This window comes from Rattus norvegicus, chromosome 2 (genome assembly GCF_021556685.1).
Source record: "Rattus norvegicus strain SHRSP/BbbUtx chromosome 2, alternate assembly SHRSP_T2T, whole genome shotgun sequence".
In the NCBI taxonomy this organism is placed as follows: Eukaryota; Metazoa; Chordata; class Mammalia; order Rodentia; family Muridae; genus Rattus; species Rattus norvegicus.
Genome location: NC_141535.1, coordinates 222,731,697 through 222,752,710, shown reverse-complemented (window position 1 = coordinate 222,752,710; position 21,014 = coordinate 222,731,697). Strand labels below are relative to the sequence as shown.

Sequence of the window (21,014 nt, the reverse complement as noted above, 5' to 3'; positions counted from 1 at the left end):
TAGTTATTGAAAATGTTATAAGTTGAAGGATCTATATCTCAACTCCCATTTACTTTCTACACTAATAAGATGAGGACTCTATTCAAATCCTTACTAGTGACGTTTACTGGTTTGATGAATGCTTTTCCATGGGTTTCTTACTTTTGCTTTATTGACTTACAGAGGCTTGCTGTATACTCTGGACATGAATTTCTAGTCATGGAAAAGTCTAATAAACTGCGCTAAATACAACTCCAAGGCACTGCTTCTTTCTGGTTTTCTTCATGGTGCATTCTTATTTTTTAAAGGGAGCTAGGCTTAATTTTTATATGCAGTAAAATTATGGATAGTGTTCAAATGCAGTTTTTCTCACAAGGCTAGCCAATGTTTGCAAGATCATTTTTAAAATGGCGCCATACCATACTCCATTGGTGATTTATGTGTCAGTTTATGCAGAAGTCTGTTTTATTGGTCGGTGTTAATGATACAGTGCCCCCTGGTAAGCTGTGCTTTTTCTCACATGAGCCACACATCCTGGTTCCCTTAATTCAGATTGGAGACTGACTTGAGACTGAGATAAAAGGAGATGGTTTTAATCGTTCAAATGAGATACAATTTTCTTAAATATCTGTGAACTACTATAGTAGTTAAATTTTGGCAATATGAGCAAAATGAAAAGAGAGACAATACTTATAATGATGACTATCTATAATAGGGAATATAATAATGATGCCCTGACCCTTCTTAAGTGATACAATTTTCCTTTAGCCTAAACAAGGCTTGCTCACTAAATGAGTCAAACCAGAGCAAAGACAATTGAAAACTCTTGGTTAGGATCTGAGTCCTATATTACCTCCACACTGCATTCTGTTACTCTACCAATCTGCAACTAGCATTGTTTAGCTGTTAACATTACTGCATGCATGCCCTGGGTAGAGAGAAACTAAAACATATAAACACAAAAAAACTAAAGAATAATTTAGGGAAATGTCAAGAAAATGGTTGGGTATGAGTCTTGATATCGGTTTGCCTCTCGGGCAATGTTTCACACACTCCTTTCACAGTACCGCAAAGCACATGCCTTTCTTTTTATAGGGTATGGTTAACAAATGATATTTCAGTAATTTTTTTCTCCTTTGCAGTGGTAGAGTTGATGATTTAATTGGTTTCTAGAATATCCATTTTTAAATGTTATAAATGTAAACAGAGAGAACAGATGCAGGACTGTAAAGTAAAGATGTTTCTCACATTTATACGCAGCTATTTTCTTAGAAAGATCTGCTTTGTCCTGGGTGCATCTCGTTGAGCCTAATTGAAGTCCCCGGGATATCTTCCTATGGCCTATTGCGAGTCGTTTGTTAGCAGATAGTGGCCTTTTAAAATCTAAGAATGCATTTTGACGTTACAGATAAGAGACTCAATTAACTCTTAGTAAAGGACTTTCCTAATGGGCTGACTATGAACGATGGGTACAGATGAATCTACAGCTTCATAGAACAGTTACCAATGTAGATGTTGAGACAGAGAGAACCGTGGGCACAGGACTGAAAAGGAGAAAGATGGATTTTGGATGTACTCAGAAGAATTATCTATTCCTGTAGCTGTTGTGTGGCTACTCGAACATAAGAAAGAGGAGCTATGCCCACGGACACAAGAGACACCAACAGGCATTTAAATCCAAATCATCACTAAGGCACAAGAATGTTGCCAACGAGTAAGTTTGTCCTCGTTTATTCTGAGCAAACCTGTGTTGTTTTGTGAGGCATCCCTTCCCCTTAGTATTCAAGTTTCTTCAATTTTTTATTGGTTATTTTATTTATTTCCATTTTAAATGTTATCCCCCTTCCCAGTTACCCCTCTGCAAACCTCCTATCCCATCCCTCCCTGCCCCCTGCTTCCATAAGGGTGCTCCCCACCCAAACACCCACTCCTACTCCCATTCCCCCACCATGGGGCATTCCCCCACCATGGGGCATTGAGCTTCCACATGACCAAGGGCCCCCCTCCCATTGATGTCAGATAAGGCCATCCTCTGCTACATATGTGGCTGGGGTCATGGGTCCCTTCATGTAAAGCTGTGCTCTGTACTGTGGTTCACAATGAATGCCAAGCTCATGTTCTATCCAATAGTCCATGCTTTTTGAGGAACAGGCTCACTCCTCAGCAGGAAATGATCCTTACAGCATGATGGCAAGAGTAGGAAGCAAGCGCTTAATAGATGATAACCTTTCTGTTCCTGTGCAGCTGATTATCTGCCTCTGTTAGTTTAAGGAGGATCGCTTGACTCTGTGTGGCAGACCTGAATGAAAAATAGGTAGGTTTAAGTGTATTTTTGAAATTTGTGATTTTGTGAAAGAGGAAGAAACAGAGGTAGGACATAAACACGGTCTGCACACCTGGGTTGTGGTCCACTGCCCCCAACTCCCTGTGCATCTCCAGAGTGTTTTGTCTTACTTGGCCATACTCCCTTTGAAAGAAAGAAAGAAAGAAAGAAAGAAAGAAAGAAAGAAAGAAAGAAAGAAAGAAAGAGAGAGAGAAAGAAAGAAAGAAAAAAAGAAGGAAGGAAGGAAAGAAAGAAAGAAAGAGAGAGAGAGAAAGACAAAGAGAGACAAAGAAAGAAAGAAAGAAAGAAAGAAAGAAAGAAAGAAAGGGAGAAAGAGAGAAAGAGAAAGAAAGACAAAGAAAGAAAGAAAGAAAGAAAGAAAGAAAGAAAGAAAGAAAGAGAAAGAAAGAAAGAAAGAAAGAAAGAAAGAAAGAAAGAAAGAAAGAAGGAAGGAAGGAAGGAGCCAAAGTTTAAAAACATCTGGGCTCTGCACTGGGAAATAGTTTTGGTGAGACTGAAGTGATTATGCAAAAGATTATGCAGAAGGAGCAGAGACTGTCTCTTTGTTGTCTTATTTATGAAACCTTTTACTTTCACAGTAGCTTTGGTCAAATGCTATGAAGTGTTTACCAAACCTGTCCTGTTTTCCACGTTTGAAAATGAGCCTTATTTGAAACCACTGAAGGCTTCCCATCTTGGGCATGCATTTGTTCAATCGTCACCCATGATTACAAAAGCCACCCACTCCAGTGCAATTTTTAGCTTTGTCTGTTGGCTGGCTTGTTTGTTTGAGTCCTGCAGTATTGTTCCTCTCAGCTGGACGGCACCACCCTTCTGAGAAGCACCCTAAATTCTGAGAGGTGAAAGGGTTAGCCAGCCACGAAGGACAAGACAGAATATAAACTAGGAAATCAAAACCAAACACTTGGCCCCGAGTCTTAAGACCAAACCATCTAAACCCTCTGTCCACGCTACATCTAAGTCAGAGAGGCTACATCATCACCTAGGTCTGTCCAAGTTGTTCTGGTGAGGGAGGTGAAGCTGTTGTCCCAGGAAAATAGCATCATCAGGCCATACTTCCCCATGGAAGTGTGGTGTCAGAATCGCAAGAAGGTCCAACTCAGGACACCTGTGTGCCAGATCCGCCCAGCTGCGCCCCAGGGCCGGCCAGCGCTGCCTGACGCCATCTGCCGAGCACATGAAATGCCAGTTCCTTGCTGAAGATGGGTTTGAAGGATGAGAGCCTTTAAAGAGAAAGCTCACAGCTCGGCTGTGACATCCCTTAAACTTTCTCACATTTTAAAATAAACAATTTTAGGAAGAGAGGATTAAAGGCTTATGTCTGAGAGATGACAAGGAGGGTATATTGTGAGCTCCAGCAAACACTGCCTCAGAAGTCCTCGTTCAGATCGGCATTTGGCTTTTCACTCTGGTGACGGATGAAGCATGACCCTACTCTTGGAAAATTCCAGGTGTTAAGCATGTGCACATTCCAGACGTGCTCTGTGTTCCTGGGGCTGGGTTTGCAACAATCAGACCAGCAAGGGAATCGCTTTTTTTCTCTAGTTCTTCAGACATTTAACAAGACTTTTGGCCCACACCTTCACTTCCTGTGCGGACAAGCCGGACTCTAGAATCCTTATACTTATTACCATTCTCACCACACATGACACTAACACCTAGGACAGTGTATTTCTTTGAATTTGAGGGTTAATTTCCTACAAACCATCAGCATATCCCTATTTGATAATCTGCCTTCCAGTAACTATGAGTAATTATACTGTGCTTAAAATATTGTATTTTCCCCTTAGTCTTTGTGGCCAGTTTTGTCCTGTTTATTCTAATTTTAATGGCGACTTAGAACACAAATACATTTTAGAATTGTCTGCAGGAAGACAAGACAGGAGCTTCAGTAATTTCTAATGTTTACAGGCAAAATTCTGTGAAGCTCTTGAAATTTCTAAATCAAATGAAAGCTCCAATATGTTGAAAATAACAGTTCTCATTTTTACAAAAATGAGAAACAAAGTGGTCTCCCCACTTAAGCCAAGAAGGCAAAGTTGTTATATTTTAACAGAAAAAAAATAGTAATTCCGTCCGGAAAGTTGAGTCTCCAGGAAAGCAAGGACAGCAAACCCTAAGCTTTTGTGTCACCTACAAGGTCCCTTTTTAATATACCTTTCACTCCTCCTCGGTCAGATCTACACTGAGTGCTTTGCAGGACCCCCAGAAGCTGATAAATACAGAGAGATTAATGCATATTTAAAGAAAAATCCTGGGAGAATGTAGGTACCCCACCAATATTAATCACGGATAACATCTAGACAAAGACACCACATACATCTCAGCTATCTGACAATGCTGGTGCTCAATGAAGGGTGTTGCTAAAAATATACGGGGTCTTTCTAGTGAAACCACATTTGATGCCAGGCTGCGTTATGCATGGATAAACAATTACTATGGTTCGCATTTATTCTATTTGATTTGTGTGTGCTTGAGTCACAAGCAGCTGTCCGTGGTTTCTTCCTTCTCCTTTCATGTATGCTAGCTGCAGACTATCACTCCTTCAGATCCCTGGGCTTGGCCCACTGTAATGATTACTATTGGCACTTTAGGGAACCTGATAACCGGGATTTGAAGTCAATCCTCTGCTCACAGCTTTGGCCGTGCACTTTCTTAAGATATTTAAAGCAACCTTCACATGTCCAGAATTTCCTCTTCCCACCATCAAAGCATCCTCTCCAGCCAGGCCTTTGGCTTTCCCAGAAATGAACTTTTGTTTTTTCCTAAATAGAATTACTGGCGTGGCTAAGCTACATTATTTTTTATTTTTTATTTTCTTCTTCTTTTTTCTTTTGTCCTTCATTTTTGTAAGCCCTGGACCATCAAATATAGTTGCTCTTTGGTGTTGAAAGCTCATATTTCCTAACAAGAAAAAGCTCAGTGTGTACGCCAATTTAATTTGTAATCAATCAGTGGGTGATTGTGCCCTAAGACCTGCACATGTACCGATTTAGCATTTAACGACCCACAGACACTGACATACCCTGGAGCTGCGGCGGCTAGGACTCCTCGGAAGTGTCACTTCAGGAAGATTTTTCTCCTTAAAAGACATTTCTTTCTAAAAACACATTGGAGCCAACAGGCAGGCAAGGAAGTGTCTGAGGTTCCCCAAAGTATGTTGGAAGCTGTGTATTAGTTTGAGCATTGCAAAGACATTTTTACAGTGTTAACAATTTTAGATTTTCTCTGAAATTTTAACTTGTTTGCATAAAAATAAGCCTTCGTATAGGCATTGTTTTCTTGTCGGAAGGCATGTGTTTTAACTAACAAGTTACACATGAAGTGGCCTGTGTATCCAGATTGGACTCCAGGGAGTTGGACTGGGTGTGGCCTATGCATGACATTTCTTTCAGGAAGAGTGGGCTTTGGGTGGAGAGTGCATTTCTAGCCTACACTGGACCATCGTGACTCTCTCAGAACTCTCTTAGAAGTAGGAAGCATCTTATAAAAACTCTCCCCAGGATTTCTAACAGAGACCGGTTCACAAGATAATACTAGAGATTCTTCTTTTTTTAATTTAAGATTTTATAAATCCAAGTGAGGTTTCCATGCTAAAACAAACTGTCATTGAAAGGATTACAGGATGCTAATGCCTTGACCCAGAATAACTTATGGGTCGTATTGGAATTGTTTTAGGAAACAATACTAATTTTTGTTTGTCTGTCTGCTTTTGTTTGGGGCTTTTTTTTCCCTGCATCCTCACTGCACATGGTCACTGAGTTTGTGAAAACAGCAAAAGCCACCAGGTGCCCAGTATTTTGAATGTGACACACTAATCAATACGCAAGGCATTGGTTATAGTCACAGGTTAGGGCCAAGGAGAAATAGACATAAGGGTCACTTCTGAAGCCAGTCTCAGAGCAAGGGTCTACTACATTCTAACCTCAAAAGAAGGAAATTTCACAGTGATTGATTTAGGGATGTGTGAATATGCCTTTTAAAGTCTGTGGCAGAGCTTTAAAGATGTCTCTGATCGAGTTGAGTTCTCTACTGTGTTTCCGCCATGTTCTGCCCCACTGCTTCGCGGTGCTGAGATCTCAGGCCCTTTGCTCTCCGTGGCTCCCATGACTCCATGCTGAGGTCCCAGCCAATCCCGCACCCCATCTTTGTCATTTCCTCCCACATTTCTAATTCCTTGTAAGCTGCCTCCTCCCGCTGATGTTTCTTTGGTGTTTTGTAAATTATAAAATTAGAATCAGACTTTCTGGGGAAGCAGCAAGAGATTTACAAAGAGGAAAATAATCAAAACTTTAACCCCTGCTGGAATACTAGGGAAATAGGAAGGTCTCCTTTCTTTACATTATTCAGATGTTTTAGTGGCTGTTTTTAGATACAGCCTTATTCCTACAGGTCATTCCGACTGTCCATCTATGTATCCATAACGCAGTCTGTCAAGACGTAAATGGCTTCATTGTCTGTTAAGATAGGGTGTTTTTACACAGTGGTTAATATCTAGACTTGTGCCATTCATGTATAATAGGAAAGATAATAGCTTTTGTTTTATATAATTGAAGTGAGCAAGATGACTAAAAGATTCAGTGTAAGTGTTCCTCCTTAGAAATCTTGATGAAAACTTATCAAGTCCTCCCGTCCCACTGCTATAGTACATGGACCTATGAGCCTCTGCTCAAACTCAACATTTCAACAGATTGTCTAGAACACTACACTGGCTACATTACTACATATACAAAGGACCCAGCATAGCATATGTGTCTAATAAATGCTGGTTAACTGGGATCATTATGTCTTATACACTTCAAAAGGAAGCAATTAACAAGTTGATTGATTCACCCCAATAATTTAATTACATCTGAATTTTCATGTATATCCAAGTAAAGATCTTTGGCTGGTTTCTCTGGCCTCCGATGTATACTAGGTGGCCTAATGTAGAGAGAAACAGTATAGACTCAAACAAGACTGTCTGTCTACGTTTTCTTTTGTTTAATTTTTGCAGTAGTGTGGACTGATCCACAGGACTTTTTGCAGGACACTGTGTATAAAAGGTAAGCACTCAGCTACTGAACTACATTCTCAGCCACAAGCCTGCCTGACTATTAACTCTGCTATTCATGTGCCATGTAATTTAAGGGACTAAATAGGGGAGCATAACCATCTCCTCTAGAAAGGGATGGATGATGGAAACTGGGCTAATCAGACTTTTACTTTAGAAAACTCACTTCAGAGAGAGCATGGAAGACATCTCGCAGAAGCATAAGACACTGATTTTATTTTATGGAGAGTGACAATGATGTCCTGTGAATCTAGGCAGCAACTGGATGACAATAACACAGCCAAACTGGTCAGTGACAAGACGGAGCAATCTTCATCAGAGAAGAGAAGATGGAAGGCGGAATCCCTAGTCTGTTTCTAGACTGAACATTTAGGTGACTATTGACCCTTGTGAATTTTGTAAGGAGTATAATATGCAAAGCAAGCTTTGGAGAAATAAATAATGTTTTGGTTTGAATATATTTGGTTTAGATCATCTTTCAACTGTTCAAACACATATACCTCCTGAGTAAATAAAGGCATAGGCCTGTGTCTGCAGATCTAAACATGGAGCCTAACAGCCTGTGTGGCTTTCATTGACTTGCACCACTGGAGCATCTCATTTTATAGATTTTCAGTAGATTACAGCCATCAAGTTTCCCTAATTTTATTGAAGAATAGTCACATATATAAAATTCATTACATGTTCTCATTTAACAAGAAAACCAGAGGTCATAAATTATGCTGAGAGTCAACTAAGTTAGAACAGTTTACTTACTTTGAAGAGCAATTTTAACTTACAAAAAAAAAGAACCACCATGAAAAGTCATGGGAAAAACTTAAATGTGCATCGAAATGTTTACCAACAATAAAGGCAGCACACTATATCATTCGAACCCAGCAAGGTTCTGGGGTCCACAGAGTTATCACTAGTTAGCAGGGGACAGGAGGGATGAAAAATGCAATGACTTGGAAAGATCAGAGCCTAATGGCCAGCTGTCACCATTCCTGTCCTCTTATGATCTGCTCCATTTCCCTTTGACACTAAAATCATGCTGAAGGAAAGGCCTTTAAATTAATTGTGCCCTTTAAAAGAACTATAACGATTTTGTGAGAATAAGTTTTTCCCTGATATTCTTATATGTGTGTCCATTGTATCTATGTCTCTGAGATTATGTCAGTTATGCTACTGAAGAGAACGTTCCTCCATAACAGACGAACATAAATCTCAAAAACTTTGGAAAACGCCCCTTCTCCATCCACCCGCTTTTCCTCTGTCCTAGCTGATGGCTGTTTCACAATAATGAAGCTGGGCTTTCCTGGGAGTATTTCCCAGATTTAATTCATCCTCAGCCTTTTGATCTATTATGGGTCCAAAATACAGCACCCAGGGAGCACTTCTTAGGTCTTAGGTATGGCAGGAAGAAAAGGCACGGGTGTCTTCTTGACAGCCACGGGCAGAGCACTGTATTGGCAAGGAGAAAATGTGCTTGCAGAATACAATCATAAGAAGAGCTAAGTGTTTATCAGAAGTGCAGAAGTATTATCCTAGTGCTGAGGTTTCAAAAGAAAATGCAAGAAAATCAAAACGGACGGGCCATAATAAAAAATTAAAAACCTGAAGCTATTTTCCCAGTCTCAATCTCCTGCTTCTTGCACTTTGTTTCCATAGCAAACGTGTAAATCTACCAACAGGGAAACTATAGTCGTGCTTTTACAATCATAATTTACTCTTGGGTTGGTTGATTGTCTAACTCAGAGTTGACATTTATAAATTTAAGATGAGAAGGTCTTAACTTTTTCAATACAACGGTTTTTAATGATATAAGTGCCCAGACAATTACTGTAGATGTACTGATTAAAAGGCCCTGGGTGTTAACCGATTGCCTCAAGGTCTAACATAAATGACTAACTCTGTCTGCTGTGCCTGCATCTAATCTTCTCTCAGGTTCACCTGCTAGGATAGGTAGACATTTTAACCATCCTAACAGTGTCTGATAATATCGATGACGTGTGCGTGGAGATAAGGATGCTGATGCGAGGTTTACAGATGTCAGGAACTTTAAAAGGCCCATAGCTTTTGCTTACAATTCTAATAGTAGTGAGAAAGGAAGTGAAGTGATCCGGGCCCACAGCTGGTAGAGTCAGACAGTGGCACAAGTTCGCAGGTGGACGCCTCTCTTCACAAGGCCTTGTCCCTAACACCAGCAATGTGGATTCTGAACATCTTCAGAAAATGATGCTGATTGCCAAGAATGGGGCCCAGCGATCTCTGCTGAGCACAGCTCATAGTTCACTGGCTCAGCGTTATTCAAACTGTGAGTTTTAATCACTAGTTTAAGTAATAATGACTCGAATTTCTGAAGGAGGTGGATGAGGGAGGAAGAGGAGGAGAAGGAGAAAGAAAAGGAGAAAGAGATGCTGATAAAACAGGGCAGAGAAGGAAGGCACAGAAATTTTAGAAAGTGCTCCGTTGCCAGTCATAATAGAATTTGTGCTTACAACATTGCTGGGGGCGTGACAGGAGAAGGCCATGCTAGATCACAATGTGAGATACATTTCTGACTCTGGCAGGAAAGTCTTAAAGCCACTGGCCCCTATCCTAGTGAGCCTTGGACCAATGTCAAGCAATCTGCAGCCTCTGTAGTTCCAATCTTCCTCCCCCCCTTCGAGATGCACTGCAGCCTCAGCCAGGCTTCCCGCTAATCACATCACTGAAGTGTCGGGCCTGGGAAAGCAGCGAGGACGAAACAGTCACAGCCACTTCCCTTCATTAATTTTGTTTAAAGCCCACGGATACAGTTGTCATCGAGACACTGTAATCTTTGATAACACATCTGAACATGCACAGACTTCCAGCGGCTAAAAGAACCACGCACAATTTATCTCCGATTGGGTTTTTTTTTTTCCCTTTAATCAATTCAAGACAATGAATTTAATTCTTACACAGAGCTCGGCTGACATCGGGTTTACTGAAAAACATGGCTTTGAGTTATTTAAAGGGCTTATATTAGGGTTGATGGAGCCAAGTCCTAGGGAGAATTCTAGGTACTATCTGGGCAGTATTGCTCTCTTTTGAGAATAGGCTCAAATACATACAAGATAAAGAAGTAAAACTAAATCAGTACCCATGTGCCTCTTGGGTACTAGCTCAGTCTCTTTATGAGTTCTTGATGCATTTAAATTTGTAGATGATAAGATGTCAGTCTTAACAACCATTATGCAGATAAGAATGATCTTGTTTTCTTATCAAATATTCAAGCATTTCTTAAGTCTTAAGACACTGTTCGAAAGGAGAGTAAGAGTGTCTTCACATTGAGCATAGCAAGGTTATAGCAATATATATACATATATATATATCCTTTACTATCTAGTTCAATCTATGGAGAATAAATAATCTGTTAGTTATTTAAAGTATTATTGTACAACTTAGAATATGTAACACTTTATAAGCATAAATTGTTACTATATGTTCATTTTAACTAAACATAAGAGGCTTTAATACCATATGCACCACAGAGCAGGGTGAAAAATTCTTTAAGTTCCAAGATTTAGAAATAGCAAAGATTTAAAAACAAACAAAGAAACAAATCAAAAACCATACCTGCTTTAGTAGGGACCTAAATATCTTTCATCACCAGGAGGTGGTGAGACAGAATAGAAGAGGAGAGGCTCTCTGATCTGACACGCTTGAGTCTTACAGCCTATATCAGTCCAAAGGTTTTTCTGAGAGTTGTAAAAAGCCAGGCCCTTTTTTTTTTTTGCCTGAGTTCTGACGGTTTGACGTTAGATGTGAATGGTTTGTGTTTTGTTACTGAGGATTGCTGTTGTTTCTAGCATGCTTTCCAGAACTGTTATGGAAAAGATGGGACTCGAGGGGTTTATCATATTAAAGGGAGACACCTACATTCGTAGTAAACGGCTCTATAAAAGGGAAAATCCTCTCTGTCCTTGACTGAAATTAGGAGTCAGAGAGAAACAAGCAGACGAGCATGGGAGAAGGGCCCATGTTTGCAGGTAGGTGACAAGAGTCAGAGGAGGAAATAAATAAAACAGAAAGCACAAAATTAGAGAGATAGTGAAAACTTGGGTGTTCGAAGTTAACAACGGGCCACAGAGTGCTGGGGAACAAGGACTTTAAGTTTTATTACAACACCACAATTCAGGTCAAGCCCTCTTTAAAGGGTGTGCAAGAGAAACCACCGTTTGCATAAGACTGCAGTTTCCGATGATTTGAAACTGAAAATTCACTCTGTCTTCCCATTTGGATGAAAGCTTATACTTCATTCTTAACTGAATAGAAATACCATCAGCAGATACCATTGTTTCTCACATACCCTGTTAAAAAGAAATTTATTTGCACATTTCCGTGAGATGGATTTAATCCGCAACATTATGAGAATGTTTCTAATTTGTGGGGATTATAAAACCGTAATTCAGGGTGAAGTGTCAAAACTGGAGGGAAGGTGGAAATGCTGCATTTCCGGTTTATCACTGCATCTCAAACACAGTTGATATGCAAAGGGCAGTGTCCTGTCCTGAATTCTGAGCACAGCATGTAGGCCCGGACTCTGAAAAGCATTTGAATGTCCTGCTTTTGAGGAATTGTCTTAACTTTAAACGTCATCAGATTAATGTTCTTGGAGCAGACTGCCTGAGTACGCTCAATTACTTTGGTTCCTGTGGTTAAGCAAATAATATTGTCTTGGGTATTAAAACCCCAATTTGTTATGATTGTATCCTTGAAGTCTGAACTATTCTTGCTTCTGCACTCACTCCCTAATTTTTCCGGTTACCCAGTAATGTGCTAGCTTCCCTTCTACGGCAGTGACATGCCATCACTTTTAATGCTACCATTCAAAGAAAAATATGGAACGGTACCAAGTTCTTTAGCTGGTCTTATTTTGCGATTCTCAGCCTTGTGTGTGTTTGTGACTTTGCTTCAGGCATATCATATGGTCTAGTCACTTCTCCCTGTCTTGGTAAGGAGGATTAAACAGGCCATTCTTTGGTGCATGGACACAATAATGTATGTTTCTGTACAGGCTGAGGGAGTGATGTCAGCAAACTGAGAGGGTGTGCTTGTAAGATTTTTCTTATATGTTAGACTGTGTGATTCTCATTCTTGCCGTCCATGGTATTATTGTTATTGGGAAGTTGTTGTTATTTTGATGTTAATTTTACATATTTAAAAGAGCTAAAGACATTGAATGACAGTTCCAAAGATTTCCAGCTGGGCAATGGTGAGCTACTCTTCAAAACCAAAGAACCGGAAGGCCATTTGATAGCCTAACAAGCAGCTAGAAGAGAGAATGACAAAGAATTTTTAAAAGGCAATAAAAAGTCTAAATACAGACAGTTCCTCTGAACTATGAGAGTAAACTGTAGCAGACACACCATGGAGGAGGCCTGGTCTCACGGAAGTGTTCACATTCTGAGACATGTGTGTAGCAGGATATGCTGTTCACGTGAAAAATATCCCAAGAACATACCACTTTACTGATGACACCACTGTGTAATTAGATGCGAGAGGTGTGTGGATGTGTTCTCTCTCTCTCTCTCTCTCTCACTGGGTGTGTGTGTGTCTGTCCTCTGTCTCTGTCTCTCTCTCTCTGTGTCTCTGTGTCTCTGTGTCTCTGTCTCTCTCCGTCCTCTGTCTCTGTCTCTGTCTCTCTCTGTCTCTGTGTGTGTATGTCTGTCTCTCTGTCTCTCTGTCTGTCTATCTGTGTGTGTGTGTGTGTGTGTGTGTGTGTGTGTGTGTGTGTGTGTGACCTGCATGCAGGTACTAAAAGAGGCCAGCAGACGGCACCAGACCCCTGTAACTGATGCTGAAACCAAATGTGAACTACTTCATTTGGGTCCTAGGAGAAAACTCTAGGCTCTGAAACGCACCAATGACTCTTAACTACTGAACCATCTCTCCAGCCCATGTTTTCTTCACATACCAAATACCTCACTGTTTAGAAAACTAGGGGAATTAAGGCGAGTTTCACGAGCTGTCTGTAGGACCAGAAGAGGTAGAGCAGTGGAGGGCTAGGAGTCACGTCTGACACAAAGTGGATGGTCAATCAATAGTACTACTTAGTAACATTTAACATGTACTGTAAGTGCTTGCACGCTTGTTTAAGGAAATCAAACATTATGTCATAATAAGTTATTCTTCTCTCCAGGAGAAAGAATATATGCTTTACCTTATCCACACAATAACTCAAAATATTGAAAGTTACCACCTTTCCCTCTTGAGATGCTGATTGACCTTATCATTTAATGTAATTAATCACTCATGGATTTTTAAAATTTTTGTTTTATCCTGACCCTATATATACAGCCGTTTAATGTGTAGATTTGAGCTATTTGAACTTAAACTATTATGTGCACCAAATTATAATGTAACAACAAATTAATTGAATTAGATGCTGCTAAAGATTTGAAGGAATAACTGATTTATATTGGTCCCACTATTTTACTACGGGAACAAGTTAGCTAGCGATCTCTTAAAATGTCACTGCTTTCATGGGATCTTCCTGATTTGCTTTTCATATTTCTAATTCGTGGTTCACTGATGAATCCAAACCATTTTTAACATCTTACAAAAATTATCTGCTTTTCAGTGGTTGGTACAGTGCAAGCCAATTACTTAATGGTACAGTGACTTTAATATCAGATTGAAACTGTCAGTCTTAAAGATCTCTCTGATTCAATTTACCATTATCCAGAAAGTAATTCACGGCGTTAACTCTCAAGGAGGATTCTGACTAGATACTGGTGCTGTTCATGGCCTCCCTGTTATTAACTTGGAACCAGAGAAGGCAGTGACCCAAAGTTGTCATCATGAGACACTCATTGAGAAGCCATTATTTTAAATATTTGGATGGTGACTTTTCATCCTGTGGACAGATGTTCCTATTTAAAAAGAAAGAAAGAAAGAAAAAAAAAAAGAGAGAGAGAGAGAAAGAGAAAGACCTTCCCAAATTTTCTATCAACTGACCTTGTTGTTTGAGAGAATGGTTTAGATTTGTACTAAAATAAACAATTAGGGAAAACAAGACACCCTCCCCAGATTCTGGCCATAGTACATAGAAAAAAAAAGAGCATTCCTTACTTACCTGATTACTTACCTGAAATAGCAATGCTAAAGTTTGTTATGCATTCTATCTTAAATCTTCCTATGCAAAATTAACATGCAATGACAAAGAATGGGAAATAAATCTCTTGGTCGTTACTAATATTACTTCTGATTTTTTGTTTCAGTTCATTTGGATTTTCAGACTATTGTTTTAGGGTAGTGTTGAGAAAGAGAGACAAAGAACACCAAGTTTCTGGGTAGGAAGTTGGGAGAATCTTGCAGGAATTGGAGAAAGAAAAAGAATATAATTAAAATATATGAAAAAATTTTAATGAAAACGACTAAGGGACTCATGCAGGCAGTATATGGCAGAAATCTTATCAATGATCAGATAAATAAGGTGATGGTTTATCTCTTTTTATACACCAATACAAGTACCTAGAATATAGTAAGGCAAATCAACGTAACACATTTTCGGAAAGAATAATATTGTAATTCACCTTGATATTGCCTTTATATTAAAGAATAATTGCAGGCTGACTTTAAATGATAAGTATATTAACTACTATAAATCTCTTCTAGAACTTCAGGGATGATTTTAACGTATATTTTAAATGGTCGCATACATAAAGAATCAGGGAAAATAGTGCCCTAAAATGGAATATAACATTACCCTTCTATGACGTCGTTGCAACTTTAAACATAGATTTGGAAAGGAGGGAGCAGTGTAGAAATTTGTATCCAGGAGAATAATAATAATAAAAAAATCGTCATTCAGTCAGAGTCACAGCTGGAGTGAATTTAAGTCACCTTGTCCTTTTGCTCTCTCTGGTCTGGCACAAAAATAAAATGATGGATACTTATACTTAGAGCATCATTAAAATGCTTCTCCTGCTAGTCATAGTAAGCTTCCGCTTGTGTCAGTGGTCTGCTCCGTAGAAGCGACCAGGAAAGCAACAGAATATAAATTGTAGATTGTTTCCAAATATTCTCAACTGTTTTTCGAAAACTTAACTATAAAATGACCCACTCATTTTGTGATATCCAAGAAGTGTTGACCGGTTATTTATGTCCTAGCAGGGAGAAGTTGGGCTAAGGTTAAAATAAATCTTGAATAATTTTAGAAAGCAAGGCTAGTGGCTACAAAAAGAAAAAGAAAAGACAGAGTAATTCATTTCACCTGGTGTTTTTGGGAAATTTTCACAGGTACGGATAGAAATTGTAAATTTCTTCTTCAAAACGTAATCTTATGCTTTCCGAAAGAGAAAGCGAGCACTGAGAGAAAACACATTGCTGACCAGAGGTGCTGTAGGGGGATATAGCATTTTATTAAAGAAAATGAAATCCACCAATATCAGCGGTCTCTAAAAGAAGTCCCCCAAGTTCCAAGTTCAATGAGTCTCAATAATGCTTTGCTCAGAACTTGGTTTCCTCTGAGCAACTGTCCTTCAAGTAGCCAAACTGTATTAGAAAGTTATAGAATCGGGGTTGCATTAAACTAGCTGGAGATCCTCTCCACAGACGGGACTCCAAGCAGCTCGTCAGCATCTTAAATATAACTATTTGTCACCGATCAAATAGTGTCACCGATCACTTTTTAGATGTATTTGGCCTTTGTATAGCTTTCAAGTTCAACACAGCAACTAAAAGACCAAGTGTGATACAGAGAACAGATGAATGTGATCACAGATCCACAAATCTAGAAGGTTTTTCATTAATGCACAAAACACTGTGGAGTATAAAGATGAAAATGATTGTTTGATCGCTTTAGAATATTCCTAAGTTTGTTTGGAAGGTGCCCCATAACATCCAATATGCAAATCTCTAGAGACGCTATTGGGTGACGGCAAAAAAATACGTATTTATTCCCATGATTTTGAAGATGATATTTAAAATTACTTTTGGTTTCAAACATGTGAAATACCCCCCCTTAGGAACTGAAATACATAAATGTTACAGATATGTATCAGTTGCGAAACTTGATTTGTACTGTACACATTTACAGCAAGCACATTTTTTTAAAAACCCATTAGCAACGCCAGAAATGAAAGTTAACTTAAAAGAACAGAATAGCTCATTAAAAAATCATTTTTCCTAATTAATTTCATACCAACTACCTGTATATACTACTCTCGATTTTCTTGATCAGTTCCCACTCTAAGTTTTCATGGTGTCTTTGAAAGGAAACGTAAGTATTTTCTATGTCAGTTTCCACCATAAACCAAAATAATCCCCTACAACACCTCTGGTCAGCAATGTGTTTTCTCTCAGCGATCACTCGCTCTTTCTGAAAATGTAAGGGTGTGTTTTCGAGGAGTAATTTACAATGTACTCACCTTCCCTACAGAACAGGAAGAACCTATAAATTAAGAACACTTCCCTTTCCTGAAATTAAACTGCACCAATTCTGGGAAACCCTGGAGCTTACTTAGCCTTATTTTCACTTTTGTGAACCAACAGATAATTAAATTTCTTCCAAAAAATTTATTCTGTAACAGAAATAAAATTTGTATTTTGACTCCCTATTCTGAAAGTTTTAAATAGATAGGTGTTAAATTTCAGTTTACTAAAAGGAAGATTGAAGACTATGTTTCTAATCTCTCGATGGGAGGTCGGTCATATCCTCGAGATTCCCCCTTCTGTATCTTTAAGGACAGATATTTCGATGTCATCAGTCACAACGGAAGATGATGGACAGAGCTAAACTTCTTAGGCCTTGGGTGGTTCTCCAGAAACAGCTGCTTTCATCAATGGGCACTGTACTTTCAGTCCTCTCAACTGAAATTTGCTACATGATGGTCAAAACTGGGTACCAACACCGCTGTTCTAGATCTCTCTCTCTCTCTCTCTCTCTCTCTCTCTCTCTCTCTCTCTCTCTCTCTCTCTCTCTCTAGCATGCTAGCCCGCTTGGTCTTGCTCTCTAAAAAAAGCAAACCAGCAGACCAGCAGTGGATCATTTCGCTTGGGTGGATTTCCTAACTTACTCCCATTTGTGAAAATTAAGACTTTTGGAGACTATTTATCCAGTGGGATACAGAAGATAGAATAAGGGTTCAAATAATTAATTTCTCATCTTCAATAAACCACCTTGTTTTCATGAGAGTATATGCTTTAAACCAAACCACTAGTGAGAAGACAGAATAGATACAGTGTAGTCCTCCTAGATAGCAACTATCTTCCCGCTGCTCACCATGGCAGCTTGTTTTGCTTACTCTTAATTCCAGTGTATTAGATTCTTGAGAACCTATATTCTAAGAATCTCTTAATTATGCTTAAATACCTATAATGAAATATATTTTATATGCTAAGCTCTGTGAACATATCATGAGTTCAACTTACTTGCAAAATAAATAATTACATGTTTAAATTGATTGGTTGAAGCAGTGGTTGCAAACTTAAAAAACACATACACACATAATTAAGGAGGTCTTTGAGGGACAGCAAAGATTATCTATAGCTATCAGTCTAAAGGTATATTAGCAAAATATTAAGGGTGAGTTAAATTTGGAGATTTCTTTAGTTCACTCTGTAAGGCCCTCATGGCTGCTAGGGTGACTGGTGGATTGACAGAATAACATTAGGAATAAGGACCCTCAGTGATGTCAGAAGTAAGGGCATGCTGCAGAAACTCCAGGGATGTATACATGGATAAGACAGAGACAATCCTGGAGAGACTGGTGATTTTCTGTTCTTGGGAGAACTATAGCTTTCTGAAAAGAAGAAGGTGAAATGAGAAGAGAGCGCTCTGCAGTAGAAAATCTGTAAATGCCCTTTCAGCCGAGGACCCTAGCTCATGATGGACCTCAAGGAGAAGGTTAAGTTAATTGCACTTGAAAATGTTTGGGTGTCTCCCCCGGAAACAGAAATGGTAAGAGGTTGCTATGTTAGTGTGGAGGTGTGTAAGAGAGGTAGTACATGCAAAACTCATGTATGTATGTATGTATGTATGTACACATGTACATATATATAATTTCTTATTTTCCTTAAATTCTTTTAATGTCCTGGGATTGAAGCCTGTGTAGTCCTTTAAGAGAATAGCTGACATTTGGGGTATTTCAAAACACTGGGAAGCACTTTCATAATGCAAAAGCAGTGCGGGAGCGCGGGAGCGCACACACACACACACACACACACACACACACACACACACACACACACACACACACACACACCAGGCACTCAGGCCATGAGAGGGCAGTAGGGGGCCAGGCTCAGGCTGGAGTCTTCCCTGGCTGTCCAGCCTTCACTGCCAGCCTTGCCTCTGCCTCCTGGACTGTGGGCAGCTGCAGCTGATGACAGCGCGCTGAAAGCGGGTGCAGCCTCAGCTCTGGGCGAACCAGAAAACCCCGCATCTGTTGAACGTGCAACTCCGCCCGTGGTTGACACGCGTGAAAGGTGCATGTGCTGTTTTGGCAAACAGGCTTCCCCCAAAAGAAGCGGAAGGTGGAGCTGTGGTGGTTCCCAGTGCCCACAGAGCCCCCTCTTCTGGCCACCGCGCACCGACCACACTTGGTACCCAGTGTGTTTGTGTGTGCGCGCGCCTGCGCGCCCGGGCCGAGCTTCGCTTCAGTTCCCTCTGGGTGTCTGCATAACCCTTTGTAAATGACCACCAGTCTATCTCGCTGTGTGACAGACATCAAGACGCCCACGGGAAGTGCCCTCTCTCAAAACCGGCTTTGGTATGCCTACTGTGTTTCAGGCACTTAAGACATTGTCATCCTCACCTCATTATTTTCTTCCTGCCAACTGATTTCTTCTCAGTTCTACTTGACAGAGAGATGTGAGTCTACCAGTGCTAAGAGTTAGGCAGAGAAAAATAGCGCCAAAGAGAAAGAGAGCGATGCCCCTTCTCAGCATTGTAAAATGCTTTGGGTGCCTGCGATCCAAATTCTCACTGCACTGTGACATCCCGCGCTGTCACTTATACTACTTACGAGTTTGGATCACACAGAAACTTTTCATTGGAGGACAACAGCAGGCCCTATCTTCCGGAGTTGTGAAGATTAAATAGGTAAACGCTTAGAATCAAGGCTAGCACATCCCAGTGGCTATGTCATCAGCTTCTGTTCACATCCATAGCATCCTCATGTCGGGTGGAAGGACCATTCTGGACACTTTGCCAAAGAAACGCACTAGATCTTAAAACGTACCCGTGTCTCAACACAAAGATGAGGCAGAACTCTAAACCTCCCGCTGTAAACAAACATCCCAGAGACCAGCAAAACACCCAGGTCCTGGCTCCTGTGCAGACCCAGCTTCAGCAACCCCCTCCCAAACAGCGCCACACCTGGCTTGACTTTTGCAGGGCTCAAAGGCAAACTGCTGAGGCACAAGCTCTGGTCCCTACCTCTCCTGGCTGAAGAGAGTGTTTGTGGGGGTTTCCTACCTGCCCCAGACTTTTGCCCTTCTTACTGCCGCCGAAAGCCAGTCCTTGGTTCATGCCCGCAGATCGATTGGCAGCCTGAGCAGGCGTCTCCCCACCTAGAGAGGACTTGATGGAGTTGAGTTTGGCCCGCGAGCTGCTTAGCTGTGAACTCTCCACCATCAGCACCGCGGCCAGTAGGAGAAGGCAGCGGGATGAATCCTTGACCCGCATCAGCGCGGCCATCTCCGGGTGAGGGGTTCCCGGAGTTGGGTGGAGCCCTGAAAGATGTGAAAGCCAGGAGAGTGAGGACGCCGAGACTCGGCCCCTCACGATGGGGCTGGTGGGCTCCTCACAGACACAGTTCCCCCAACCCTTCCTGGATCAGACACTCAGGACTCTTTAGAACTCGGTCTTAAGCCTTAAGCCTGGAGCAAGCGCGACCCCGGTGAGACCCGCTCCTCTGGCGGGCAGGAAGTTCTGCAGTCCCTGGAAGCAATCAAAGGCCAGACGCCTTCTCGCCAAGGAGGCGTGACCCAAGGTGCTGTTAGACCCAGCCCTGCAGATCGCCCCGCCGGCTTCTCTTGGTGTGCAACACCTTTGCTCTTTCGCCCGATTTTCCGCGGTGATGGAATCCTCCCTCTTAACCGCTCCTGGGTTCTCCCCCAGCTACTTCTTCTTTTTCTTTTTCTTCCTTTCTTTTTTCTTGTTTCCCCCGGCTTTGGTTGCTCCTCTGTCCTCCCCTGCGCTTAAGCTCTCAAACTTTGCACCACTCAAGTCCCTCTTTTCCAGGTCCGCAGGCTTTGTGACTGGTGATCAAGAAGCTCCCCCACCCCCTCCACCGGACTCCGGAGAGCTGAGGCAAGCTGAGGTCCCAGCAAGCGCGCTCCCACTGGTGCGGTTAAAAGTTGTCCCTTGGTTCACACGGGGCCACCAAGCCCTGAGAGCGAAGCAGTGATGTGCTGCGTGGAGGGCCAGTGCTCTCTTGCTGCTCTCCCCCGCCCTCTTAGCTTTTTATAGCTTTCCTTAGTGGGTTTTTCCTCCGCCCCCAATTCAAGAGTGACAAAGAGTGAAAATGCTTCTCCCCTCCACCCCACATTCCAGCCTCCCCTACCCCCAGAAGGCGCTCTTTCTGAGACTGTCTCTCCTGCTTCTCACCTTTCCTACCATCCCATCCCTCCTTCACTCTGAAACCAAACTTGGGGTTCACCCCCAGAAGAACAAGAGGGGAG

General features: G+C 41.1%; 1 protein-coding gene across 1 annotated transcript in view; it reads right to left on the bottom strand.

The window, feature by feature from the left end:
- The window catches only part of Dkk2 (dickkopf WNT signaling pathway inhibitor 2), a 91,679-nt gene extending 70,908 nt beyond the window's left edge, over positions 1-20,771 (bottom strand). Inside the window, 1 exon segment of the mRNA NM_001106472.1 lies at positions 19,807-20,771. Coding sequence (NP_001099942.1) covers positions 19,807-20,028 — 222 coding nt within the window. The 5' untranslated portion in view covers positions 20,029-20,771.
- Between the last annotated feature and the right edge of the window lie 243 nt (positions 20,772-21,014).